General features: G+C 59.6%; 4 protein-coding genes across 6 annotated transcripts; 1 reads left to right on the top strand and 3 right to left on the bottom strand.

Moving 5' to 3' along the window:
* Window positions 1-4,235: 4,235 nt before the first annotated feature.
* HJV (hemojuvelin BMP co-receptor) lies at window positions 4,236-8,937 on the bottom strand. Of its 3 annotated transcripts, none has more exons than XM_033083037.2 (4): window positions 8,721-8,937; window positions 6,966-7,127; window positions 6,290-6,792; window positions 4,236-5,878 (listed from the first exon to the last, which is right to left on the bottom strand). In XM_033083037.2, exons 2-4 carry the CDS (start codon window positions 7,063-7,065, stop codon window positions 5,252-5,254), a joined length of 1,230 nt encoding a protein of 409 aa, XP_032938928.1. In that variant the 5' UTR covers window positions 7,066-7,127; window positions 8,721-8,937; the 3' UTR covers window positions 4,236-5,251. The 3 variants fall into 3 exon arrangements, with proteins under 3 accessions (XP_032938928.1, XP_032938927.1, XP_032938929.1); XM_033083036.1 differs by lacking the exon at window positions 8,721-8,937 and adding an exon at window positions 7,512-8,705; XM_033083038.2 differs by lacking the exon at window positions 6,966-7,127.
* A 798-nt stretch (window positions 8,938-9,735) lies between these two features.
* BOLA1 (bolA family member 1) lies at window positions 9,736-11,098 on the top strand. Its single transcript, XM_033082866.1, has 2 exons — window positions 9,736-9,822; window positions 10,447-11,098. Exon 2 carries the CDS (start codon window positions 10,457-10,459, stop codon window positions 10,859-10,861), a length of 405 nt encoding a protein of 134 aa, XP_032938757.1. The 5' UTR covers window positions 9,736-9,822; window positions 10,447-10,456; the 3' UTR covers window positions 10,862-11,098.
* Window positions 11,099-11,160: 62 nt separating this feature from the next.
* On the bottom strand, window positions 11,161-20,610 carry SV2A (synaptic vesicle glycoprotein 2A). The gene is made up of 13 exons (XM_033082865.2): window positions 20,196-20,610; window positions 17,360-18,089; window positions 16,347-16,527; window positions 16,087-16,238; window positions 15,877-16,010; window positions 15,382-15,471; window positions 15,074-15,184; window positions 14,915-15,003; window positions 14,478-14,642; window positions 14,246-14,379; window positions 13,773-13,976; window positions 13,247-13,406; window positions 11,161-12,769 (listed from the first exon to the last, which is right to left on the bottom strand). Exons 2-13 carry the CDS (start codon window positions 17,937-17,939, stop codon window positions 12,586-12,588), a joined length of 2,184 nt encoding a protein of 727 aa, XP_032938756.1. The 5' UTR covers window positions 17,940-18,089; window positions 20,196-20,610; the 3' UTR covers window positions 11,161-12,585.
* A 1,983-nt stretch (window positions 20,611-22,593) lies between these two features.
* On the bottom strand, window positions 22,594-26,148 carry SF3B4 (splicing factor 3b subunit 4). The gene is given in 7 exon segments (XM_033082689.2): window positions 22,594-22,872; window positions 23,262-23,340; window positions 23,342-23,433; window positions 24,365-24,559; window positions 24,691-25,233; window positions 25,559-25,687; window positions 26,100-26,148. Coding segments are annotated over 7 exon segments (1,257 nt in total). The 5' UTR covers window positions 26,134-26,148; the 3' UTR covers window positions 22,594-22,687.
* Window positions 26,149-26,329: the final 181 nt, after the last annotated feature.

Below are 26,329 nucleotides of genomic sequence, written 5' to 3'. Positions count from 1 at the left end.
AGCCGTGTTTACGCTTTCTCTCTCCAGTTCCCATAGGTGTGCACCTTTCCAAGGAAACCGTCCCCAGCCTAGGGCTGCTTAGACACATTCCAGCAAAGCCAAAGGGCCTTGGAGCCCCACGCCAAGGAACTTGTCAAGGATATGATCCAAGGCATGTTTCACATACCAAATCCTCCCTAAATACCTCCAGACTTGTCAATCAGTGCTGCCCTTTCCCCCCCTGCCCTCCATCCAGCGGCAGTCCTCCCCACCACTCTCTGCTGCCGGAATTCCCTCAGGAGTCAGACTTGCTCCAGGAAGTGTTCTCACACCTGGATGGATCTGGGGGGTCGGGAACACTGTGGCACATTCACTTGTATAAAGCAAACTTTCCCAATGTCAAATCTCCTTCAAAAATAAGAAAATCAGGAGAGAAATTACCAGGAGGTATGGGCAGGGACAACCCGCTGCTCCCACTAAACTGTTTTTCAAGGTATTCATCCCCCTACAAGCTGCTTTCCCATGGGATCGTGGGGCTCAGAGGATCCCTCACACTCATTTCCACTGCTGAAGGTGGATGGATGGGGAGAGTGGCAGGATCCATTGCTTTTCCCGGAGCTCCTAGCCGGGGGAAAGGGATGGCCAGGACAGTGTGACTAACACTTAGCCTCGGAATAACCCACTTCCAAAGCCACAGATGGAGAAAATGGGCCCTGAGGTGACTCACTGAGCTCAGGGTGGGTCCCGGGGAAGGAATTGGGCATGGCACAGACTTGTTTTTGCCAGCACAGCTCCTGGTGCTGATAAGATCCGTGTTTTTCTGCTTCAGGTTATCAGGATTGGTTGCCAGGAGAAGCCACGGTGCTCCCGTGGCAGCCTGGCCTTTGTCCTTGCTATCAGACAAGCAGTATCCACTTGGGATCACTGGGAAGCCGGAGTGTGCAGACAGCCCCGCAGCTTCTATGGGCTGTTTGCTCCATGTTTCTCACCTTATATGGTCTCTTCCAGCATATTCCAGGCTGGGAGGGGGGAGAGAGGGCCAGGGAGGGACCCACAATGGCTGGAGCGTAGGGACAGATTGTCCCGGGTGTGCAGTTGGGAGCTGGGGTGGAAAAGGCATTTCCTCTGGTTGTTTGTGTGCAGAGAACATTGGGAATAGAGCCCAGCTGGAAAACAAGGGACTCTGGGACTGGGATGGCTCCTGGAAAGCAGCTGCTTGTCCCAAGCTGGGGATTTTCAGGAGTGGAGGCTCCCGAGTGGGGCCAGGCCAGTTCCTAAATCCCAGCAGTGGTTTGGGGGTAGAAGGGAAGGTCTCCAGTGCCTGGCTGGAGGCAGAGAATGCTCAGCTATGCAGGATCACCAGGTACAGAGTTTTGTCACTACTCAGAGATCTAGGAATGGCTTGGAAAGCTCCCAGGACAGATTCCCACAGGGGATTCCCAAAATTTCCCCTTTTTTGCTGTTTTGTCCCCAGCAGAGGCTTTTGATCCCCATGTTTGAGATTCTCCAAGGACAGGAACTGAGATCCTCTTTTCCCCTTCCCTGAGTGGGGCTTGCACAGGAGGATTTTCCCCCTGAAGTCCCACTTTTCCAGCTCCCACTGGAGACTGTGATGTGGAAGCTCCCTCTGCCTGGCAGTCCTTCCCCTGTTTTCTGCCCAGAGCGTGTTTTTGGAGCAGGGAGGGGGAGATAAGACTCCAGAAGAGTACAGCCATCCATAAACAAGCAGGCATTCAGATCTTGGGTCTGTAAAGTCCCGTGTTTGTCATCTGCTCTGGCAGGAAGAGGCCGTGACATCAGCTCCACTCCAGCTGGGAGAGAGGGACTTCCCCCAGCTGCTGGTAGAGCCCTGGAGCCCCTCAGACAGCAAAGGAATACAGAATTTTCCCTCCTTTTCACCAGCCAAAACTGCTCCAAGGCAGCGAGCAAGAACTGGGAGTGTCAAACTTCAGGAAGAGAAGAGTGACTTGGAGCCATCTGGTCTCTGGAAGGTGTCCTTGCCATGAGAAGATGATCTTTAAGGTCTTTTCCAGCCAAAACCAATCTGGAATTCTGCAATTCCTGGTTGATTGGGGTGAGGGTGGATATCCTGGCACTCTGGAGCTCTGGCTGTTCTGGAGCCCTTCCTGTGTGCTGGGTTCTGTGGACATCTAGAGGCGTTCCCAGGAATGGCAGAGAATTCTCCATCCATCCATCCATCCATCCATCCATCCATCCGTCCGTCCGTCCGTCCGTCCGTCCATCCATCCATCCATCCATCCATCCATCCATCCATCCATCCATGTCTCCTCTTCCCCAGGCCAGACTTCCCAGCTCTCATTCGCAGCCTTGGAGCAGTCTTGGCTGCTGAGAAGGAGGAAAATTTCCTTATTCCTTTGCTGTTGTGAACTTTCCTGGCTGTGAACACCTCCAGGGTTGGTGTCCCAGGCGTTCTGAGCACCTCAGATGGGCCCTGTGATTCAGAGTCTCACCTCCTGGAGGAGGGACTTTGGCCAACACTCCCTGGACAAGGTGACCTGGCCCACCTGGAGCAGCTTACCATGGGGCTGTTGCTCCAGCTCTGGTCAGGGCAGGTATGGGAGTGTCACTGCAAGTCACAGGACCACCATCTCCCTCTGTCACAGGGCCACCACCTCACTCTGTCACAGGGCCACCACCTCCTCTGGACACTCTGCAGAGGCTCAAACTTGAGCCATAGCCAGGGGTTCAGTGCTGGGAAAACGTGCTAAGCGTGGGATGGTCCTGGCCCACTCCCAAATTATTCCACACTGCTCTTCCTCAGCATGAAGGAGACATGAGGTCTCTCAGGGGAGAGAACAGACCTCTTGTCCCACCCCAAGTAAAGGAGCACAACATCGGCGCCAGTCCAAGTTGTTGGTGTCAATAAGCGGGTTTCCATTGACGTCAGCGGACTTTGCATCGACCCTTTCCCTCCCTGGCTGATGTCACCTGCTAAAAAAACACCTCAACCACTGCATCCAGCTGCACCAGGAGCTGCACCAAGGGGCAAGAGCAGAGGAGGAGGCCTCAGGGGAAGGTTTAGGTTGGATATTTGGGAAATTGTGTTCATGGGAAGGGAGGTCAGGTATTGGAACAGAGCAATTGATGGAGGAATCATCCTGGGTGTGTTCAAAAACAAGTGGATGTGGTACCTGGGGTTATGGGTCAGTACTGGCCTTCGCAGTGCTTTGGGAGAGTTAATGATTAATGGTCTGAGGTTTCTCCAACCTTTATGATTCCATAATTCATCAGCAACACCTTCTCCATGTTGTAATCCAGTTGTCTGAAGTGTCCATGTTGGGCCACTCCTGGTGTAACTCTGGGTCAAGTGGAACTGCTGAGCCTCAAACCTGGAATCAGAGCTCTGCAAATCAGGTGCATGTCTTCAGAATTCCAGAACATTTTCAGCCTGGGAGCTGCACTCTAAATTTCAGAGGTGGCTCCTAAGAAAGGGTTGGCAAGGAAAGCGCCAGGCCCAGTCTGGGTGGCGCAGGTGATGGGCTGTTCAGGAGGAGGAAAAGTCTAATTCCATTGGGAACCCTCCTTTCCCCATGGAATTCTTGTTGAATGGCTCTACTGGCCAGCAACTAAAGGACAAGTAGGTTCTGCATCATCAAATCCTTCCCATTTCTACCAGGAGCTCCAGCACTACCAACACTGCTTCTGAGGATTTCATCCCTACAGGAGATGAGAACATTCTCCCCATGGAGGATTTTCTGCCCCCACAGAGGATTTTATTCCTCCCGAGATGATTTTCTTCCCAAAGGGACCTGTGGACCACTTTGGGAAGCAGCCTGCTTTCCTTTCCTCATTCCTGCTTCATTTCATCCACCCAAGCTCCGGAGTCAAAGGAGCAGGGGAGGAAGGAGATATTATTACCCTCGTCTGCCAGTGCTGCCCAAAGACATGAAGAGACAGATGACAGGAAATGGGGACTCAAAAATAGACCCCTTTAATGTCAAACCCATCAGGGATTACTAGGAGCAGGGCAAAAGACATGGAGCAGGTCTTCTGCTCATCATGGTCTGCGCCAAGCATCCATCTGAGGGGGAAGTTGCCATGATATCCATGAAATTATTTCCTATGTATTCTTTGTGCTCTTGGCACTAAAGAATAAAGAGAGAGAAAACCCCATAGATGTATTGAAACATGAATTATAGAACCTCCCTTGATGGAGCCTCCATTCCTGGAGGGGCTGCAATTCCCTTTCCCCCATCTCCACAAGCCCTTCCTTCAATTCTGTGGGACAGGGATGGTCAAGTTTTTAATACTTTATTCCAAATAAAGGAAAGTCTTCCCTATGGAAAAGATATCTCCTGTAGAACTCCATCTGCTTTACTGAAATTCTCAGAAATATGTGAAATTCGCCCTCCCCTCTGCAGTTATGCACCTTCCACAGCGCAACACCCTGCCCATCTGTGTGCCCAGCTGGCTCTTTGCCATCAGGAATTCTGTTTTCCAAGTGAAAGCTGAGTTGTATTTGTGCAGTGACAGAGAATCTGAGCCCAAGGGAGAGAATTCCCAAGGGGTGTTTTGTCCTCCCTGAAACCTGACACCAGTCCCAAGTCCAGACCAGGCTAAATTGAGTCCACAACAGGTGCCAAGAAAACAAGGAAAAACAGCAACAGTGGCCTGGGCTATAGGAGGTCTCAAGCTCCACAGCTCCCGCTGCTGGCGATCTGCTTGTGAAAATAAATATCCTGGAAGAGGAGCACACGGACAAAACCGGCTGATTTCTACTTAAAGTCTCCCTCGGTCACAACGCTCTTCAAAGCAATTTGTGGCCTTGCTCTGCTTTGGGAACAGCTGAGTGAAGGGTCCCAAATCCATTTAAAACCCTTTTTTTTACTGCTAAAAATTGGGCTTTGAGTCCATTATTTCTGGATCTGTAGGGTTCCTGAGTGGAATTCTGCTGGATTAACACTGGGAGAAAGGTGAGAAATGAGTTATGGAATAGCTCTGAAGGACAGAGGGGGTTTCTAACCCAGTGGGTTTATTTTTTTTTTTATGCACTGCGATGTCACATCCTTAGGGGAAAAGAACATGTCCGAATGGAACAGAAAAAATGGATCTGCCTTCAGGAGAGGAGCTTGGAGAAGCTGCACCATCCATGTGAGACCAGAGGGTGCAAACCAGGGGTTCATCTCTCCCCTCTCCTGGGTCTCTGATTCCTTGTGGCTGTGGAGACACCTCCTTCAAGGTGATGAATCCCTCCTGGCTGCAGCTTGGAGCCAGCAGCTCTCTCACAGGTTCCCTACAGAGCAGGCAAGGGTTAAAAGTGCAACAAAACAGTCCAAAGTCCACAGGGGAGGAGGAAGAGGAGGAGGACAGATGATGGAGAGGTGACTGGGCAGCCCCCTCCAGCTTGGAAGATGTGAAGCTTCTCAGCATTGGGCAGGAAGAGCCGGGCATCCTCCAGCGCCCCGTGGGCTGCCATGGTGAAGTTGGTGTCCCCTGAGGTCACCACATCAAAGACACACGACTGGAAGTAGACATCCTCCACGGGCAGCATCTCCCGGCAGAGCGCTCGGGCTGTGTCCGCAGGGACACGGCCACGCCCGCGGGGGCTGCGCGACATCCGCTGGCTGTGGGGGCAGCCGCCCACGCACAGCTGCAGGTCCTGCTCCTCGGTGAAGGACCGGGCCACCTCCTCGGCAGCACGGATGGAGAAGGACAGCTGGCGGCCGGCCTGGCGCACGGCGATGGTGGTGCCGATGTAGCTGGCGCGGATCTCCACGTGCCGGCCGGGGCTGCGCTCCCGGATCGCCAGGCTGCTCCCACCCGGACGCGCGCCCCCGTTCACGGAGCCATCCTGGAAGGCTGCTGGGACGTTGTCCAGCTCAGCCTGGTAAACCTTCTGGTCGATGCATTCCTTCATGTTCTTGAATATGATGGTCAGCTGTGGGGAGCAAGGCAGGAGGAGGATGAGCATAGCAGCCATGCCCCCATCCCAGCTGTTCAGAGTATCCCAGCATGCAGGTCCCACCCCACCAATCCATCCTCAAACCATCCCTGCCACAGTCCTTCTGGGATAACAACAATCTTTCCTTCTTTCCTTTTTTTTTTTAACACCATCTAATCAATGGAAAACTCAGGTGGAGCCAAACCCAGCAAGATTCCTTCAGGTACCCCATGGACCACATGGTCACCTGACAGCAACGGGAATGTTTGAAGATCCCTTCAACAACCTTCACCATTGCTGTCCCTCCTTCCTCATCCCTGCTAGGTCTGAAGCAGTTCCAAGGATTTTGGGAAGTATGGGAGATGCCCTGACTCTGGATTTGCTGCCCAGCCTGTGTGCTAATGTTACCTTGCTGGTGACTGTAGCGTTGGATCCCTCGGTCACTGGTGAACTGGTGGCTTGCACAAACAGGTAGTCATTGTCCAAGAGCGGCCAGGAGCCCTCCACCCGGCACGTGTGGAAGTCATCGTGGAAGGTGCGGATGTGGGGGTCCCCAAAGGCAGCACAGTGCTGGAAACCGGGAGGGCGGCCGTGCTTGTAGAGGAAACTCCGCTCGTAATCACAGATGTCGAGCGACTCAAAGCCGTGGGGGTTCGGGGCGGGGGGCCGGGGCCGGGGCAGGGCTGTGGGCCCTTCCTTGGAACAGTTGTTCTGGATCATGAGGTCCTCAATGCCATGCACAGCAGAGTGGAAGGCCAGGTCCCCGCGGCAGGTGCGGGCGGTGCGGCGCGTGCACAGGGAGTAGGAGCGCAGAGCGGTGCAGAACGCGCTGTCACGGTTGGGGCCGCGCAGGTGCAGCGTCGCTGCCACGTACTCCGAGTTGCAGCGTAGGATCTTGCACTGGGAAGAGACTGGGAGAGACGGGATGGCTCCCTGGGAGAGGGGATGGGGTGGGGAAGGGCAGCCTCTCCTCCCCCCACCTCCTCCACCATCCAGCCTGCTCTGGATTCTCATGGAGATTCCTCCTGGAAGCAGTTGTCTCCTGGTTTTTACAGGGAACAACTCAGCCCATGCAGATCCTTACCATGCCTGCAGAGGAAAAGGAGCAGGAAAGCTCGGAGGAAGAGGCCGGAGTTTTCCAGCTGCCCTGGGCTCCTACTGCGGGCAGGTGTCCCCATTCCCATCCATGCAAAGCCTGGGTGGTCTCTCACCCGCCAGCAGCTCCCAGCTTCATTCGGCAGCTGCCCTGGAACCAGAGGTGGGATTGGAGAGAGAGCAGCAGACTAGACTAAGAGGGGCCTGCAAGTCCAGCCCAGCACTTCCAAAGCAACCACTTGTCCCCAAGTGGCACATCCACACAGCTTTGAACACTTCCAGGGATGTGACTCCACCACTGCCCTGAGCAGCCTGTGCCAGGGCTTGACCACTCTTTTCATGAGGAAATTTTTCCTGATATCCAACCTAAACCTCCCCTGGTGCTGCTTCAGCTGCTTCCTCACAGTGGTGGTGTTGGGCATTTCAGTCCTCCCTCAATTTGGGGACACCACATGTGGGATCAGAGCCTGAAGCATCCCTGGGTGCCAGCAATGTCCTTGGACCCTCACTCCTGCTTTCCCACTGCCCCACTCACCTGTGTCAGCCTTCCCAGGAAACGATCTGTCTCCCAGCGCTGGGAGCTCCTTCCCTGTGGGACACATGGGTGTCCTTGTCACAAGCTCTGCCCCAAGTGACAGCCAGAGAGACCCGTGGGATCACCCAGGAAAATTCCAGCCTTCCTGGGCCCCTCCATGGCCTCGCACCCGGATAAAATCAGATGCCACAAGCACGTCCAGGGGCCAGGGAGTGGAGCCCCCCGTGGCTCTTCGTTCCTGGCCACCTTTGCTCTGTCCTTTCCCCTGCGGGGCAGAGGCAGGGGCTGAAATCGATCCTCCTAAATTTAGCTGGGCTCTGATCCAGCCGGAAACAACAGCCGGAGTGTGGAGAAGGTGGGGCACAGGAGCTCCAGGAGGAGGTGGGAGACCCCAGACCCCGGGGACGGTGGAGTCATGCACCCGTGGGAGTTTGCCTGGAGCTCCATGGGTTTTCCTCCTTGGAACCTGAGAGTGAGTGCCTGTGGAAAAGCACCATGTTTTTCCCTGGGGGATGTGTCCAATAGGGAACGGGATGTTTCCTGACAGGGAATACTTTTCCAGCATTTTCTCTCACAGCCTCCCCTCCCCAGGCACAGCCAAGTCCTGAACACAAACATGGCACGGGTCAGAGTTGGCCAATGTCCCCAGGGATCAATGACCACTGTCCCCAGGGACTGGTGGCCAATGTCCCCAGGGATCGATGACTGCCAGACCATGCTAGCTGCACTCCTGAAATCGCACCTACTCAGGTGCAAGAAGTAGCTGCACCAGCCCCTGCTCCCTGCAAGGAGGAGGAATGGTCAGGAATGCACACAGCAGGATTTTTCACGTTCATTCTAGAGGCCATGGAGGAGGGCAGGGATGACAAGTTGATCCTTCAACATTCCAGCACCCACAAAGTCCTTTGGGAACACATTCAGGAAAGCTTTCTGCTTCCTAAACCAAGTTTTCCACACCTGGCTCTGCCCTGCAGGGAGCAAATTCTAGTGCCCAGGAGAGCTACAGCACCAGGACTGGGGTGGGAAGAGAAGTGTATGGGGAAAGCAGCATTTGCCAGAGAGCTGGAAGAGTGGATCTCTCTTCTTTCCAGGACGGACCATGTGCAAAATCAACCCCAAAGGACGCACTCTTCCTTCCAAGCCATGCTTGGCATAAATCTCATCCCTCCATCCCCACACCTCTGCCAAAGATCCCAGCACTCCACTTACCCCAGCAAATGCCACGGACAGGACGGGGATCAAATCCCCCTAGACCCTCCAGAGGAAAATCCTGGTCCCTGGCCTGGGTCTGGCTCCGGGTGCAAATGAGGAGGGAATCCCGGCTGTTGCCACCCGGGCTTGGAGCAGAGGGAGCAAAAAACAGCTGAAGATTCTGACAGCCGGATCTGTCACTGGGAGCAGGAGCTGAGTGGGCTCTGACAGCACTTTAAAAATAGCCGGTAGGATTTTTGATTCCAAAAGGCGAATTCCAGTGGGGAGGGGAAGGGAGAAGGCAGGGAGAGCCAAGACTTCCCAACCACACACACAAGCGGTGGGAGAGGTGGACATGGAGTCCCTCAGAGCTGCCCATCCTGAGGTTTCTCCAGGCTCTGAAACAAGCAGGTGGGGAAGGCAAAGTTGGGAAATCCAAAGAGGCTCCCATTCCATCAGCAGCTGGCACTATGCATCCCTGTAGGTGAGCACTCCCCTCCTGTCTCTGCAAGCAGACAGATGGGAAAATCCATGGAGATGAGAACGGTGTGCAGTGACACTTCTCCGGGATTCCTCACTCCAGAGCTTTCCCTGCCTCTCCCTTGGAGAGCTTGGGAGGTCCTGGAGAGGGACAGATATTGGGAGAACTGGGTATCTTATTCCTATGCCTGGAAGACATTGAGAGGGGTGGAGAAGAAACCACCTGGCTCAAAGGTACAACCAAAACCCTACAGGATCCCACCGCTGTGAGCCGCTCCCACAACACTGGCATGTGGACAAATCCCATCCCAAGCACCTGCTCTAGGGCAGCTGGGGGCTAAAAAATCCAGGAGCAGGTGGAGCCGGACATTCCTGAGCTCTGTGGAGAGACCCCGAGAGGTCTCCAATGATGCCACGCTGGGTGGCGGAGCCCATGGGACAGTCCCCCACCAGCAGCACCCCCGCGGCTTTGGGGACAGCGGGGCCGGGACCCCGCCGCCATATTGGGACAAAGGGGGCGGGGCCTACGCCGGGTGCGGGTTCCGCGCGGCGATTGGGCGGGGCGTGTCACGTGAGGCGCCTCCGTTTGTGTCACGTGACGGCGGCGGGGCGATCCCGGGCGGCGGGAGCGGAGCGGGCGGTGAGCGGCGGGAGGGGCCCGGACCCCGAGCGGCACCGGGGACCCGAGCGGCACCGGGGACCCGAGCGGCACCGGGGGCTGCGGGGGGAGCTGCGGGGGGAGCTGCTGGGGCCGGGGGGTGTCCTGGGGAAAGGGAGGGGGGTACCCGGCGTGGGTTCCACGGGGGATAGGGAGTCTCTGGGTGCACCCGCGGCGTGGGGAGCGCTGAGGGGGGTCAGGCCCTTCTCTCCTGCTCTGAGACTCCCCCGCAGCTCCGAGCCCGGGACACCCCCTGCGCCCCTCTCGGGGCAGGAGCTGGTCCCGCAGGGCTCCCCCAGACTCGCCGCCCCCAGCACCCCGTTGTTTCCCCTCCGCCGTCCCCGGTAAAAGCGGCAGAGCCCCCCCAACTCATCCCTCCGTGCTGCTCCATGTGCCCCCCTCTTGCCATCCCCACTTTCCATTAGGATCCTCCGGACACCCTCCATTTCAATCCCTGTCCCCCCCGACTGCCCTCTCCTCGAGCCTCTTCTCCCTTTCAGCCCCCGCAAACGTCCTCAACCTTCTCCGGAGCCTGGTCCTCTCCTGGGGGGGCACGGGGGCCTCTGTCCTTGCAGCATCCCCCAAATGCCCCCCCCTCTCTTGCAGCCCTTCTCCGATGCGGGGTCCCCTCCTGGCGGCCGCTGGGGGGGCCATGGGGGGCGCGGGGGGGCCCCTGGCCCGCACCATCCGCGCCAAGCTGACGGCGGCCCTGCAGCCCACGCACCTGGAGGTGCGGGACGACTCCCCCCGCCACGGGGGCCCCCCCGGCGCCGAGACGCATTTCGGGGTGCTGGTGGTGAGCGGGCGCTTCGCGGGGCTGCCCCCGCTCCAGCGGCACCGCCTGGTGCACGAGGCGCTGCGGGCAGAGCTGGCCGGCCCCCTGCACGCCCTGCAGGTCATCGCCCGCACCCCCGAGCAGTGGCAGAGTGACCCCCACCTTCCCTCCGCGCCCCCTTGCCTGGGGGGCTCCAAGCGGGAAAAACGCCGTGAGGACGGTGGGGAGGCGCCGGGACAGCAGTGACAGCCCGGAGCCCCACCCCGGTGCCAGCGCAGCAGACGGAGCCTGGAGTTCAGAGGGGGCAAAAGTAATGGGGGGGACACCGCCCCCCATCATGCTCTGCCTCGACCCCCACCCCACCCCCAGCTCCCCCGTCCCCCCAGGCTGGACCCACCCAACCATCCCGCCCTGGGGGGCATTTTTGGGGTGTCCCTCCCATTTAATGTCTGAATCAATTTAAATAAACATGTTCTGGAGGCAGCTAAGTCTGGAGAACCCTTTGTGGGGGGTGGGGATTTGGGTAATTTTGTGCTTTTTTGGGATGTTTTTTCCATTTTAATTAATTTACAAACACCTGAAACTACAGCACAGCACGACAGAGCTACACGGGGGCCGGGGGGGGGCCCCAAGGACCAGCTACACCAAGGAGGGGACAAAGCACATGGGGGCTGCTTGGAATGGGAGGGGGCTGCCCTGGGGATGGGAGGGGGGAGCTCCCAGGCGGCTCTGACCGACCCTGCCCTGTGGGGCTGATTGGCAAGGGGGGCAGAGCATGGGGGACCCCCCCAAACCCCAGGTTTGGAGAGGGCACAGCACTGGACCCCCCTGAACCCCGATTTCTTTTGAGGAGGGCACAGCACTGGGACCCCTTGTACCCCAATTTTTTTGGGGGGTAGGGGCTGTTTGTGCTTTACAAACCGCTGGTGGTTTTGGGCTGGGGGGAGGTAAAAGGGGGTGCAGGGTAATATTGTGGTGGAGGGCTTAAAAGGGGATGTGGGGGGGACATGGGGATGCAGGGAGGGAAAGGGGCTGGGAGGAGGAAAAGAGGGTGCAGGGAGCTCCCCACACCCCTGCTCACCTACTCCAGCCTCCCTCTAATAGGGGAAATCCTTTAAAAATCACTTAAAAATCACTAACTGGCAGTTTTGGGGGTCCCCCACTGCTGCACCCCAAATGAGACCAAGGGCTGGGGCTGGGGGGGACTGTGCTTTGCACCCTAAAAGTTGGGCACCCAAAAGTGGAGGGACCCTGGGGGAATGGGGCATGTGCTTTAAGGGGGGGACACCCTAAAATTGTCAGGGAGTCCCAAGGGGATTCTACACCCCCAACTGCTGCACCCTATTATCCTGTGTCCCCCCGCCCCGAGGCATTGCTGAGGCACCCCAAGGGCTCTTTCTCCCCAGCAGGCCACCCCTAGATGCCCTCCCCCAAATCCATGGGGGTCTGGGGAACCCTGCTGAGTGCCCTCCACAGGGATGAGGAAACTGAGGCACAAGGGGACCCTCCCCCCACATTCAGAGACTTCATCCTCCTCCTCCTCCTTGGCTCAGCAGGGATTTGGGGGGATACACAGAGATATGGGGGTTCAGAGGGCCTGTGTCATCCCCCCTCGATGCCAGGGCCCCCCTAAATCCTGTCCCACAGCCCCCCAGGAATGAGCAGCAACTCACATACGGGGTGACACCAAGAAAAGAAATTGGGGGCCTGAGGAAGGTATTGAAGGTTGAGGGGGGAATGGGGAGTCCAGGGGGAGTTTTGGGGACCGGGGAGAGTTTGAGGTGTTGAGGAGGTTTTGGAGGTACAGGGGGATCTGGGGTGGGGGAGGTCCAAGTGCAAATGAAAAAGATCCCAAATGCTCCAAGAAGACGTTTCACAGTGTCTAACGCGACTAATCCCAGGGGCACGAGGGGGGAAACGCTGGATTTGGGGGTGCCCCGGGGAGGGAGTCCCTCTCCCCCAGCCCCCCATCACTGCAGGACCTGCCCCCGTGTCTCGGGCAGTTTGAGGGCCAGGGAGCTGCCGAGGGCCAGCGCGGCTGAGGCAAACAGGATGGGCACGGCCTTGGTGATGCCCACAAAGGACGTGAAGATGCTGATGCCCAGCACGGCCGCCAGCTTGCACAGCGCGTTCAGGAACCCAAACGCCGTCGTCCTGGGAAGGATGGGGAGGGCTGGAGTTGGTGGGGGCACCTCCAGGGGTAGGGGTGGGTACCCAACATCGGGGGGCACCTGCAGAGGTGCAGGCCTGTGCCTGAAACAGGCACCTGGCACTCCAAAATGGGAACTCAAAACCCTTAAATGTGCATGCAGCAACCCAAAATGAGTACCTGGCAGCCAAGGGCTGGCAGGTAGCACCCAGAAACAGGTACTGAGCAGCTGGTAACCCAGCACCCCAAGACCTGTACCCAGCAGTTGGTACCTCAGCATCCAAAACTTCCCGACGAGCACTCCACATGCATCACCCAGAACCCAAACTCTTCCACCTGCCCCCAAAATATTGCCCCCAGCACCCAAAGCCTCCCACTTGACACCCAAAAACATCCACACCTGGCACCCAGCTTCTAAAACCCCCCACCCAGCATCCAAAACCTCTCTCCTTGCACCCAAAACCTCCATTCCAGGCCCCCACCTCTTGTCGGAGGGGTACAGCTCCACGGTGAGCACGTCGAGTGCATTCCAGGAGGCAATGCTGACCCCCCCAAAGAGGCAGAGCAGAGCAATCATGGCAGACTCGCTGTTCCCAAAGGACAGGAAGAAGCAGCTGATGCAGGACATGACACTGGAGCCAGCTGGGGGACACATGGACATGTCAGAACACAGGGAAACTGAGACAGGAGGTGGGACTGGGGTGCTGAGAGTGCCAAAAGGGAGAGGGAGATGGGGGTCTGATGACCCACCAGCAGGGACAGGGAGGTCCCCAAGAGATCAACAGAGATGGAGGTGACCAGCAGCTGGGAGGAGGATCAGGAATGTCCCCAAAGGGGTGATGGAGCTGGGGTGACCCCCTGGGTTAGTCCCCGAAAGGTGATGGCGATGAAGTGACCCAGCAGGCAGGAGGTGGATTAAGAAGATGGCAGAGCCTGGTTTGGGCTGGAAGGCACTTCCAGGATTCCCCAGCCCCACCCTGCCAAAGCCAGACCAGGCCCCCTGCCCACCCAGCATGCGCAGGCGGCCGATCTTGTCCATGAGCAGGGCCGAGACGATGTTTCCAGGGAGCACAGCCAGGGTGCCCAGGAAGCTGACAAAGTAGATCATGTAGGCGTTGTTGTCATCGCTGAAGTCCAGCTGGCAGCCCTCCTTGTTGTGCAGGAACGTGCTGTTCACCACCCGGCTATTGATGAACTTGTACTCAAAGAGATCTGGGGGGACAGTGGGACACAGGGTCACCCCATCTCCTTGCAAAGCTGCCTGGCCCTTCCCACCTGCTGGGTCAATCACACCTCCATCACCCCCTTGGGATCCACCCTGGTGGGTCACATTATCTCTACCACCTCAATGCCATCAAGCCACTGGGGACTTTCCTGGACCCTCCTCCAACCTCATGGCTTGCCCCCACCTCCCTCAAAAACCCTGGGGGCCACCCTGGTGGGTGACCCCCTGCATGTATCTGGGGGTCCCATTCCCCCACCTGTGTTGTAGAAGACGGTGGAGATGAAGGTGCAGTTCTTGAAGAAGGTGTTGCTGGAAGTGATGTCCTCGAAGTAACATTCCTCAAAGAGCGAGTCCTCAAACGTCACCGACTTCATCTTCAGCCCGATGAACCTGCATGGGGGGACAGGAGGGAGGCCCCAGATGCCCCCCACCCCTGTGCCGTGCAGCCCCAGGCTCAGCAACCCCAGGCTCAGCCTCCCCTCACTCACTTGTCATTGTAATACTCCCCAGCACGGTGCACTTGGTTCTCCAGGGTGAAGTTGAAGGTAAAGTGCCGAACCTTCTCACGCGTGAAGAGCTTTGTGCGCGACGCGTACTCAATGCTCTGCAGGTGCTTTATCATGTCTGGGAACCACACGGTGAGCCCATAGTAGCTGCGGAGACAGGGGTGAGCAGGCACCACACGCCTGGGGTTCCCAGTGCTGGCCCAGGGCTCCCAGGGCCAGCCCTGAGTTCCCAGTGCCAGCCTGTGCTATTGCAGCGATACTTGTTCTGCTTTGTCCCACTCAGTGCCATCCCATCCCACCCCGTCCCATCCCATCCCATCCCACCCCATCCCATCCCATCCCATCCCATCCCATCCCGTCCCATCCCATCCCATCCCACCCCATCCCACCCCATCCCATCCCATCCCACCCCTCAGCACCTGAAGGACATGGTGAACCACACCGCCATCATCATTAGCGTCACCCGCCGGTACTCAGGTACGAAGCACTGCTGGAAGTTGCTCCAGACCTGCAGAGGGACACGGGAGGTGACAGGGGGCACATGGGGCACAGGGACCCCTGGGTGGCTCCGGCCTCACCTGCTGGGACAGGTTGAGGCATCGGACCAGCCAGCGCCGGTACCACGTCCCGGTGTCCGACTGGATCTCGATGAGCTCGTCCTCCCGCTTGATGGTCTTAATGTGGGTGACCTGTGGGTGGGACAGTTTGGGAACACTGGGAGGCACCAGGACCCTGCCTTGTGCCTCAGTTTCCCCGTTACAGCAGCACTTCATCCCCCAGGTGGTGCTTTTCCCGGAGGTGGGAATTGCACCCCTGCTCCTGGAGGACACCCCACCCTTGCTTGGGATGCTGGGGACCCCAGGGCTCAGCCCTGAGGGATCCTTACCGAGAAGACCCTCTCAGGGTGGCCCTTGGCCCTCATGTTTGTGTCATGGACTTGCTTCAGCACCATCCAGGCCTCGTCGTGCTTCCCATTCTGTGAGGGCAGGGACAGGTCACCCTGGGACACCCCAAACCTGGACCCTGACAACCCCATCAGCGATCCCTGCCTGGGTTCCACCGCCCACCTAGGTCCTGCCACCCACCTGGGGATCCCTCCACCATCTTCATCACCTCTTCAGGGTCCCTCCATCCCTCTGGAGTCCCTGGCTGGGTCCCATCATTCACTTGGGGGGTCCTGCCCAGTTCCACACCTCTCCAAAACCCATCTGGGGCTTCCTGTCCAGTCCTCGCCACCCCCTGGGGGTCCCTGTCTGGGTTGCCCCATCTCCACCCCCACCTGAGGGTCTCTTTCTGGGGGCCCTCACACCTCCCTCCACTCCAGGTCCCTGATTCACTTCAGATTCCCCCCAGGACACAGCCATGCCCCCTGGACCCCCACCTCAAGGTAGAAGCGTGGGCTCTCAGGCATTGTGGTGAGCGCCCCGATGGCAAAGACCGAGGGGAAGGCGCAGACGAGGACAAAGACCCTCCAGCTGTGGAATTGGTACGCAGAGCCCATCTGGAAGCTCCAGCCTGGACAGGGACAGGACACGGTGGTGGGGCCGAGCCCCGGCGCACCCCCTGTGCGCCACCGGCCCGGGGCTCCTACCGTAGTGGGGGATGATGGCCCAGGCCATAGCAGAAGCGTAGATGCCCCCGATCATCCAGAACATGCAGAGCCAGCTCAGGTGCTCCCCGCGCTTCTCCTGTGCCAGGAACTCCGAGAAGTAGGAGAAGACGATGGGGATGGAGCCGCCGATGCTGGGGATGGAGGGGAGGGAGTGGCATCACCCCCCGCCCCACATCCCACCGCACGGGGGGAGATCAGCCCCTGATCTGGGGGTCCCTCCACAGCTGGGCCCCCCTTACCCCACACCCGAGAGCAGGCGGCAGAAGAGGAAGGTGCCGTAGCCCTGGACGAAGGAGGAGAAGAAGGCGAAGACGCTGTTGACGGAGAGGGAGATGAGGAGGCACTGCCTTCGGCCCAGCCGGTCGGCCAGCCCGCCCCACACGAACGCGCCCACCATCATGCCCAGGTACACGATGAGTCCTGGGAGGGGGACACACAGCGAGGTCAGTCCTGGGGGACCCGAGGACCTGCACCCCTGGAGGAGGGAGAGCACCCTCAGCACTGGGGGTGGGGCGTAGGCAGGGACCCTCTCCTCAAGACCCTGAAGGGAGGGGACAGAATCCCATGTGAAGGGGTGGTCGGGGCTGTCCCCCTGCTCTGCCCAGGGACTGTGGGACATGGGAGGAGGATGTGCCCCCAGGACCCCACACCCAGCCCCTCCCCCTGTCCCAGGATTGCCAGATCTCAGAGGTGGGGGGCACTGGTACCCCCTGGGATTTGGGGGGGTGTCAGGCTCTGGCAGGCATCACAGAGAAGAGGGAAGCAATCGAACAAAGCCCCTCATGGCTCTCCAAACTCAGTCTCAGGCTCCACTAATCAGCCCAAGTTCCTGAGCTCACTTCCTGCAGCTGCCCCTCGCCATTGCTCATGTGGGGACCAGCGTGGTGGGAGCCCTATGCCCGGGGCTCCTTGTCCCCACATCCCTTCCTGGACCCTATACCTCATGGCCTCCCAATTCTTCCTTCTCCCATAGCCCCTATGAGCCCCCCACATCTCCCTGAGCCCCCCATGCCTTCTCCATCCTCAGCTCCCTGTGTCCCACCCTCCTGTGCTTCTCTGCTCCCCCAACATGTCCTTGTGTCCCCCCTACATTCCACACGTCTGTCTGTATCCCCATATCCCCCATGGGACTTCCCCACATCTCCCAGTGCCCTTCCATGTTGCCCTGACCCTCCTGTCCCCCCTGTCCCATGACTCTCCCTCATCCACGACTTCCACATCCCGCTCTTGCCCCCCGTGCCCCTCTCCTCACCCAGCATGCCCTTGTTGGAGTCGGAGAGGCACATGTCCTTCTCAGCGCTGGGCAGGACAAAGCCCACCACAAACACCTCGACGCCGTCAGCCATGAGGGCCAGGCCCAGGACAAAGTAGAGGGTCCACTGGAAGCGGCCGTGGCCACATTCCTGCAGGATGAGCTCGTACTGCTGCGCCAGCTCCTCCCGGTCCTTCCTCCGCTGCCCCTCGCTGTCGTCGAAAGCGCCGGGGGCCGCCGCGGCCCCCAGGCGCTCCCCCCCCTTCAGTGACTCCTGCCGGGGGATCCCTTGGTATTCGCCCTCGTAGATCTCATCCTCCTCGTCGTGGCCCTCAGTGGCATCACTGGACACCCCCTCCTCCTCGTTGGCCCCCTCGCCCCCCCGGTAGTAGCCGTCCTGGGGCGCGTAGTCTTCGTCGTCCTCCTCCTCTTCAAAGCGGGAGTAGGAGCGCCGGGTGTACTCATCCTGCACTCGGTCCATGCCCCGGCTCACCTTCTTGGCTGCATGCTTCTTCACCTCCTTGGCGATGTCCTTGGCGCCGCGGATGAACGCGGTCCGGTCCCGGAACGACTCGTCCATGGTGCCGGTGGGATCGGACGGGGCGCTGGGGGTGCAGGGGGGGTCTCTGCTCGGGGGCTGCGCCCTCAGGCCCGGGGTGCGGGGAGAGGGGAGGCGGCGCTACCCATCCGTGGAACGGGGTGCAGGAGGACCCTGGATGCCGGCCTGGACCTGGGAAGCCCGGACACAACCAGGGCTGAGGTTGGGTGGTAGTGGCCCTGCATTCCACTTTGCTTTTTTTTTCCATCTCAGATGGAAACGGGAGGATTTGGAGACTCCCCAGTGAAGTGGCAGGCAGGTCACCACGGGGTGCAGTGGGTGCTGGAGCAGACAGCCTGAGAACCACTGGCTCCATGCCAGCCCCCTTCCCCTCACTTGGGGGATTCCAGGCCCCACAGTTCACTGGGACCCCTCAGTCCCCCTGGATCCATCCCTTCCACATTCATCCCAAAGGACAGGGGGACCTGGGGGAAACATCAGGGGCATGGCCACCCTGAGCATCCCCAGTCTATTCCCCCAGGACTGCGAGTCACCCCAAAAAACAAGGCCATCAGCAGGTCTGGAGTGAAGCCCCCCACTTCCTTGGGCACCACAGAAAGGATGAGGGGATCAGCCTCCAAGGGCATGGGGGTCCCCAGACCCTCCCAGCAGAGCCATGCCCCGGGTGGGTGGCTCCAGGTTTGGTACAGAGGATCCCTCGGAAGGGTCTCTCGAGTGACAGTGACCCACGTGTGGCAGGCCACGCTCACTGCGGAAGCTGCCAGGCAGGATTTACTGCGGGAGATGCCAGCACCGGCAGATGCTGACCCGGCCAGTGCGGGCTGGGGGTACCACGAGTCCCCCGGGGTCCAGCCCTGGGGGAGGAGAGGGGCATCCAGATACCTGGGGGTGGCATCTCCTTGTCCCCTCACATCCCAGCATGCCACCCCCTCCTCCCCAGCCCAGCATCCCCACACCCACTGCACAGAGCCCAGCTCGGCTCGTGACAGGGATGGACCCACAGGCCCCCAGCCCGATGCTGCTGCTCCACCCGCAGGGGCCGTCGTGACCCCCCCAGAGCTATTTTTGTCACTGGCGAGGCGGGAAGGAGCTGCGGGCAGAGGGACGCAGCCGGAGATGTGTTCCCCCCTGCCCAAGCGAGGGGACAGGGCATGCAGGGACGCTAAATTTAGCCCTTTGGAAACCCTGGAGGGAGGGGGGCTGCAGCACAGCAAGGGCCCTCACTCCTGAGCAGAGCCAGGCAGGTGTTTTTACAGGATAAAATGGCAAATTTCTCCCGTGTCCTCCCCTCTGGCTGGAGGGAGACCCCAGTCCCCTCCCTGGGGGTCCCAAGGGCCTGTGAGGCTCCTGGAAGGGGCCAATCCACGACCAAGGTCATTTTGCTCCAGCCAGGCTTGTGGTTCCCTTTGGAACCTCCCAATGTGGGGCTGGCATTCCACAGACCAGGAGGTGTTGGGGGCCGGGAGAAGGAATGGGGGAGCAGGAGAGGCTGGGTGCACGGTGAGTAAAAGGATGGGCTGGGGAGCAAGGTCACCGCTGGCTCCGTGACAGAGAGCCGTACAAACCAGGGAGCCTTGAGCGGCCAAGCCAACGCCAGGAGCCAGTGCTGGGTGAGATCAGGGGTTTGATCTCACAAGGGAGTCAGAAATCCCACAGTCCCTGAAATACAGGAGTCAGGGAGAACCCCAAAAATGCCTGTCTGGGGGCTGAACATGCCGCTGGCCTTGCAGCCCCGTCGTGGCGTTGGACAGCTCTGGACAAGGTTATCGGGTCTGGATCCATCTCCTCCTGCCATGCAGCCAAGCGGAGCCAAGGATTGATGCAACCATGCGCTCCAAAACCCCCGGGGTTCTCACACGGGGGGTCTGCATTCCCCACCCGCTCCCCCCGCAGCCCCCAGCCTCCCTGCGGAACGCCAGGAACATGGCGACAAGGGGGAAGAGTTGGAAATCGCTTGTGTCCAAGGTCACCCCCCAACACTCCCCTTGCTACCCCTTCCCCAAAACCCCCCGGTTGCCCCCTCCCATCCCTGCGGCGAATTCCCGATCCCCTCCGGCTGCTCTGCGGTCACAGGACGGCGCGGGAGATGACAGGAGCCACCAAAAAACGCACATCCAAAGGCAGAGTTGGGCTCCAGAGAAGGATTTCCAGGACAAAATGGCCACAGCAAGTGCGAAGGGGAAGCCGAACCCCGAATCCATCAGAGGCTCCGAGGACGCCGATTAACGCCGCGGGGAGGGGGGACGTGGGGTACAAACCCGTTTTGTTCCCCCTTACCTGGCTCAGCCTTCGCCCTGCTCAAGCTCCGGCGCCGGCGAGGGGGATGCTCCGGCGAGGAAGGATGCTCAGGGAGGGATACGGAGGAGAAAGAGGATGCTCTGTCAGCGACACGGCGCGACAGCAGCTCCCGAGGAGCAGCGCTACCGCCGCAGCCTCCGCCGCACACACAGAGCGCTGGCAGAGTCCATCGGCGCAGCCCCGGGAAGGGAGGGATCAACCGCGGCACGCGGAGAACCGGGGGGGCTCGGCGGGGGAGGGGGCTCGCCCCACCGAGGGGGGGGCGATGGATCTCCCGGGATGCGGAGCTCCCGCGGGATCGGGGTTCCCGGGATGGAGCCGCTCCGGAGACTGCGGATGGCGGGGAGCGGCTGGTGGGATGGGGGCATCAGCCCGTGGCCCCCCCGGATCCTTCGGCGAAGCTCAGCCCGCCCCCCGCCCCCGTCACGGCTGAGTCACGGCCTCCGCGAGGCTGGATTGGGATTTTTTGGGGATCAAATCGTCCCTGCCTGGGCTGGCCAGACTCGGCCCCTAGGCTACGATACGGCACAAAAGCCCTCGATGAATTTTTTTTTTTTTTCGTGCTGGAGATGCACATCGCAGAATGGGATGTCCAAAGCGATCCCCATTTCCCATGGATCGCTTCCCGAGAGAGGCAAACCGGGACCCGCAGTTCTTCAGCCCCATATCCCCAGGGCTATGGGTGCTGGGTGCTCCTGGGACCGGCTGAGTTCACTGAGCAGGGCTGGGAGTGCTCCCAGAAGCAAGATCTTCCCTGAGCCCCCTTCACTGGAATTCCAGTGTTCCCAGAGCCCCTTCATCCTGCATCCCCACATTCCCAGAGCCCCAACCTTCCCTGAACCCCCCTCCTCCTGCATCCCCTGCAATGAGCTGACCCAGTCCCAGCTTCCAGGGTGTCAACCCCAAAGCCTCACAATCTGCCAGGATCCATCAAGATTAGCACTTCACCCCTCGGACTGGAAAACAGGGATGGGGACCAGTCTGCACTGCTGGTGCCAGCACAGGGACGGATTTAGAAATCCAGGAGCCGAGAAGCAATTGTGGCATCTATTGTTGGGAAAAAAAGCCTCAAAGGGGGATGGAAATGCAGGACAAGGCTGGCGGTCAAGGAGCATCCCCGAGAAACGGGCAGCACCAGGATCCAGGCTGTGCCCTACGAGATCACGCACTCGGTGAGCCCCAGCCCCGGGGGGAGCGAGGAGTGAGAGGAGCGCGAGTGCCACATCCTCAGGCACCCGGTGACTCATGTGCCACTGCCAGTGCCACTGTCACCGCAGAGCTCCAGATTCCCTGCTTGGCTTTGGCCTGCTTGGCCCCGGGGTGTTTTTGTGGATCATCAGAGGGAACAGGCTTGGCAGCAGGACAGATGATGGCTCCTCCTGTCCCGAGGGCCCCATCCTGATCTGCCAGGGCCTAAAACATGGGGAGTGGGATAGAACTGGGGGGAATAGGGTAAAAATAGGGGGATGATGGGATAAAGTGAGGGTGGAATGGGATAAAATGGGAGGAAAAGGGAGAAAGTCAGGGCTGACAATGGACTACAATGAGGGGAAAGATAGGATGTAACTGGGAATGACAGGTTAACACCAGGGATGATGGGGTAAAACTGGGGATGACAGTGGATGACTCCAGGGGAGAAGGGGATGATGATTCTGTCCATGCAGGGAGATTGGCTGCCCCGGGGTAGATCCTGGTGGCTTCCACACTGAGGAGCGGAGAAATTCCACCCTGGGGCTCCCTTGATCCAGACAGGAATCACCAGATCCTTTGAGTACTGGAGATCTCCTCAGCCCCCTGGCTCTCAGCACCACAGGGAACCCCCATTCCCACACCACACATCCCAACCCTTACACCTAAATCCACTCATTCTACCAGCACATGTGGGATTCTCCCATTTCTGGATGTGAAGGACAAGGAGGGGGCTCCAACCTGAATTTGGCTAAACCTTGGCACCAAAATACTCCACAAACCTCAGCTCCCTGGATTTGGGCAGCGATGGCTCAAGCACAGGATTCCACACGGAGCAGCAGAAGAGAGCACACAGCTCTTCCAGGCTCCCCAGTGATCAGACCATGGATCAGCTCTGCCACTCCTCAGGCCCCAAATCCCTCCAGCCTGGTTCTTCCCAATGGCCCAAGCAGGGAAGAGACCTCAGCTGGTGACAAACAGGCAGAGCCTCATCCCCAATCCAGGAACACTTTTGGTTCTCAAATCCTTTATTTGCAAGTGGGTGGCCACTGCTTTCCATACAAAACAAACAAATCCAGTAAAAAGGAGCTTGGAAAATCTTCCAGGGGAAGAGAAACAGGAGGAGGTGGGGAGGTTAGGAAATTTAACACTACAAAAAGAAATAAGGGGAAGAAATGGGGAGGGAAGGGAGGAGAGGATGGCCCCCAGCCCTTTGCAGGAACGGGAATGTTGACAGGAGGAGCAGTGGAAGGCTGAGAATGGGGAGCAGAGTCCCCCACCTCTCAGGGCAGGGGTCCCCGCAGGGGCCCCCGGGGGGGGACTCCAGGGGGTCTCTGTGCCGGCCGAGGGGGCAGTGGGACCCTCTGGTAGCCGTAAGGGGGGGGCCGGGGGGGCCCGTTGTAGCCGTGGGGCGGCATCAGCGGGGGTGGCCCACGGAGCCCGTGGTGCGGCAGCGGCCCGGGATGACCTGTGGGGGACAGGGGGTCAGTGCTGGGGGAAAGAACAGAGCCCACCCCAAACCCCCTGGAGGAGCACGGCCCCACCACACCTCCCAGACTTCCCTGGAAGTGCCCACCACATCCAGCAGGTGCCCCCAGTTCAGCCAACACTCCCTCTGAGTGGGAATCCCAGAAACAGAAATTTCTCCCCAGACCCCCGTGGGCACAATGGCCTCAGGGACCACCCCAATGCTGTGGAAATCCCAGAAAGGGGGGGTTGTGGGGTCCCATGTCACAACGAGGAAATTCTGTGAAGACCCCAGAGTGGGGGGATGCTGGGTGCCCCGGTCTTGCTTCACGCTGCGCCTCCCCCTCCTCCCACCCCCTGAGCAGAGCCCCCAGAGCAGATCCCACTCACCCATCGGAGATCCGAAGTGTGGCCCCCGAGGGGGGAGCCCCATGGGGGGCGGGCCGGGGTGTGGCATTCCCGGGGGGGGGCCGGGGGGGCGGCTGCCCTCCGGAGCCCGGTGGTCCTGGGTGGTGCTGCCCCATCCCAGGCGGGCCGTGGTGCACCTGCATCGGTGGCATTCCTAGGGGGATGATGGAGTTAGGGGTGCCGGGAAGCAGCTCCAGGCACTCCCAGGAACTGAAATTCCAGCTGGGTCTGGAAAGCATGGGTGCAGAGGAGCTTCTGCTGCCAAAAAGGGGCTTTAAAGAGAAGGGCACACAGAGCTTTTGGGCAAGAGGAAAGGGCTTGGATGCAAGTGTGTGGGAAAAGAGATGGGACAGCAAGTGTGTGCAGCCCTGGGACAGTGAGGAATCCCCACCCCTGGAGACTTTGGACAAACTCCCAGAGCAATCCAATGCTGGAGCTGCCCTGCTCCAGCTGGAGCAGCCAGGGTCCCTCCAAACTTCCTTCTTCCCAATTATCCCATTTTGTCCCATTAAAAAAAACCAAAACAAATTATTCTTTCCTCCCAAGCCAGGGATTTTCCCTGGCCAGGTGTAATTGGCTCTGCTCAGGCCCTGCAGCATCTGTTCCTGGCATGGCCAGAGGAGGATCACACAAAGCTCCCTAATTAGGGTGGCTTTGGAGCTGCAGGATCAAACAAATCCCAGAGAATCATTAAACTGTACATTTCACAAAATTTGTGCTTTTGAATCCAGAGCTGAGATGCAGACACATCTCCTTCCCAGAACCACAGGGCCAAAATGCGGGGAATCAGGGAAAAAACTGATTTCATTAAATTATTAATGCCAAAATTAGCTCCTGCCTTCCTTCTCTGCATCACCATGTTCCCATGTGACTTCCCTCCTTCTCATGTCCCTGTCTCCCCACACCCCACACCTTCCCAACTCAAGGCAACCAACACCTCTCCCTGCTCAGGTGCCTCCCAGACAGCACCAACTTCCGAAATTCCCCAAATCCTCCAGCAGTTGCAACCCCCCGCTCTGTGATGAGGGGAGACGAGAGGAGGATCCCCAGCAGAAGCTGAGCCCTGCTCCCAGCCAGCTCCTTACCTGGGTGGTGCATCCCTCCTGGAGGGAAGGGGTGAGGGTGTGGGGGGTGTCCCCCGGCCGGGGCGGCTCCCGAGGGGGGCCCGGGGGCTCCGGCACCCGGTGGCATCGGCGGGGGGGGCATGGCCGGGGGCATCCCGGGGGGCAGCGCTCCGGGCGGCGGCACCGGCGGCGGGAACGAGCCGGGGGGAGGCAGGCCTGGAACACAGAGCAATGTGGGCCCAGGGGAAAGGAGGTGGGAATTGTGAGAGGCAATGTGAAAACAGGGCAGAGCAGCAGGATGCTGGGCCAGCACCTTGAGCCCTGCCCCACACAGGTGTGTCACCCACCTGGAGGGGTCACCCCAGGCCCCAGCGCGGTGACCACGGGCGTGGGTACGGATGGGGGTGGGGGCGCGTCTGCAAAGAGCTGGTGGGGCCGGTCGGCCTGGGAGAGGGGGTTCTGAGCCGCCAGCAGCCGCTCAGCCGCCGAGCCGTGCCGCTCGCCCTTGGAGTCCTTCTTGAAGGCGTAGGACACGGTGATGGGGCGGTTGCACAGGTACTGCCCGTTCATGGCCTCGATGGCTGCGTCTGACGCATCGAAACTGGCAAAGTTGATGAAGGCGTAGCCCTTGGAGTTGCCTGTGTCGGGGTCCCGCATGATCTTGGGGGTCTGCAGGATGACCCCAAAGGCGCTGAAAGTGTCGTAGAGCAGCTTCTCATCGATCTCAGGGTCCAGGTTGCCAATGAAGATGTTGGCGCCCACGTCCAGGTTCTTGTTGTGGGCCGAGGCCTTGTTCACTCGGATGGGTTTTCCATAGAGCTTGATCATGTTCATGATCTTGATGGCATAGTCAGCATCCTCCTCACTCAGGAACTCCACGAAACCGTACCCTGGGGGACACCAGTTGGGGTTCAGGGGAGGTGCAAGAGACCTCAAAGGGATTTCATGGGAGACCCTAAAAGGACTTCAGGACAGAAAGAGACCGCCCAGACCTACCCCCTTTTTTTGAAACTCCAGCTCATTGTAAAACCCCATTTAATTATTGACTGAAAGCTCCTTGATTTCATTTAAATGCCACCTAATACCTGATTCAGTCCCCACTTAATTTAAACTCTGGGCCCCCGACACCGCCTGAGGGGCAGAGGATGATCCCCCTGTTCCATACCCCAATCCCGCCCCCAGCTCTGCCCCTCGGTGACATCTGGGGTCCCTCACCCTGATGCTGGCCCGTCACCCGGTCCTTGGGCATGTGCGTGTTGACGACGGGCCCGGCCTGCAGGAAGAGCTCCCAGAGCAGGGGCTCGCTGACCTTCTCGTCCAGTCCCCCCACGTACACCGTGGCATCTGCGAGGAATCGCGGTCAATCAAGTCAAGGCCCCCCGAACCCGAGGCCCCCTCCCCGTCAGCCCTTAACCCAGGCAGCGGTTCCCCAGCCCCTCTTTTTCCTTTCGGAAACCACAGCCCACCATGGACCCGGAGCTCCGCCGGCGCCGCCTCCCCGTGTCCCTAGGGAGCTCAAAATCCCCTCCAGTGCCTTGTCGTGTATCGAGGATACACCAAGGACTCCCCATTCCCCCAGAACCCTCCACAGCACCCCACAACGCCCCTAGTGTAGCCAAAGTCTCCACAGGACTCCCGTGGTATACACCTCAGTGTTCCCCCCATCTCCCCTCAGTGGCCCCGGACACTCCCCCGACCACCCCTTCGGTGCCCCCGGACACCCCCCGGTGCCCCCGGACACCGCCGCCGCTCCCACCCTGGTTCCGCTCCGAAATCGGCCCCGCCGCCATCTTATCCCGCTCCCGCTCCGCGCGCGCGGCGCCGCACGCACGGCGGCACGCACGACGCACGGCACGTCAACGCGCAAGCCCCGCGTTCGTGAGACAGGCCGGAAGTGACGTTAGCGGGGAAGGCGCCGCCGCCATCTTGGGTGTGGGCGGGAGGGGTCGCTGCCCTTCTGTCGCGACATGGCCCTCGCGGCCAGGA

Source organism: Catharus ustulatus, chromosome 30 (assembly GCF_009819885.2).
Source record: "Catharus ustulatus isolate bCatUst1 chromosome 30, bCatUst1.pri.v2, whole genome shotgun sequence".
In the NCBI taxonomy this organism is placed as follows: domain Eukaryota; kingdom Metazoa; phylum Chordata; class Aves; order Passeriformes; family Turdidae; genus Catharus; species Catharus ustulatus.
The sequence above is the reverse complement of the archived record's forward strand: the minus strand, read 5'-3'. Positions and strand labels throughout refer to the sequence as shown.

Excerpts from the sequence above, each read along its gene's own strand:
- HJV (XM_033083036.1), bottom strand. The coding sequence starts at position 7,578 with ATGTGTCCCACAGGGAAGGAGCTCCCAGCGCTGGGAGACAGATCGTTT. Across the intron at positions 7,128-7,511 it reads TCCTGGGAAGGCTGACACAG|GGCAGCTGCCGAATGAAGCT; the intron begins GTGAGTGGGGCA and ends CTCTGGTTCCAG. Across the intron at positions 5,879-6,289 it reads ACGCTACAGTCACCAGCAAG|CTGACCATCATATTCAAGAA; the intron begins GTAACATTAGCA and ends TGCTCCCCACAG.
- SV2A (XM_033082865.2), bottom strand. The coding sequence starts at position 17,939 with ATGGACGAGTCGTTCCGGGACCGGACCGCGTTCATCCGCGGCGCCAAG. Across the intron at positions 16,239-16,346 it reads CGCCTGCTCTCGGGTGTGGG|CATCGGCGGCTCCATCCCCA; the intron begins GTAAGGGGGGCC and ends CTCCATCCCCAG. Across the intron at positions 15,185-15,381 it reads ACCCTGAGAGGGTCTTCTCG|GTCACCCACATTAAGACCAT; the intron begins GTAAGGATCCCT and ends TCCCACCCACAG.
- BOLA1 (XM_033082866.1), top strand. The coding sequence starts at position 10,457 with ATGCGGGGTCCCCTCCTGGCGGCCGCTGGGGGGGCCATGGGGGGCGCG.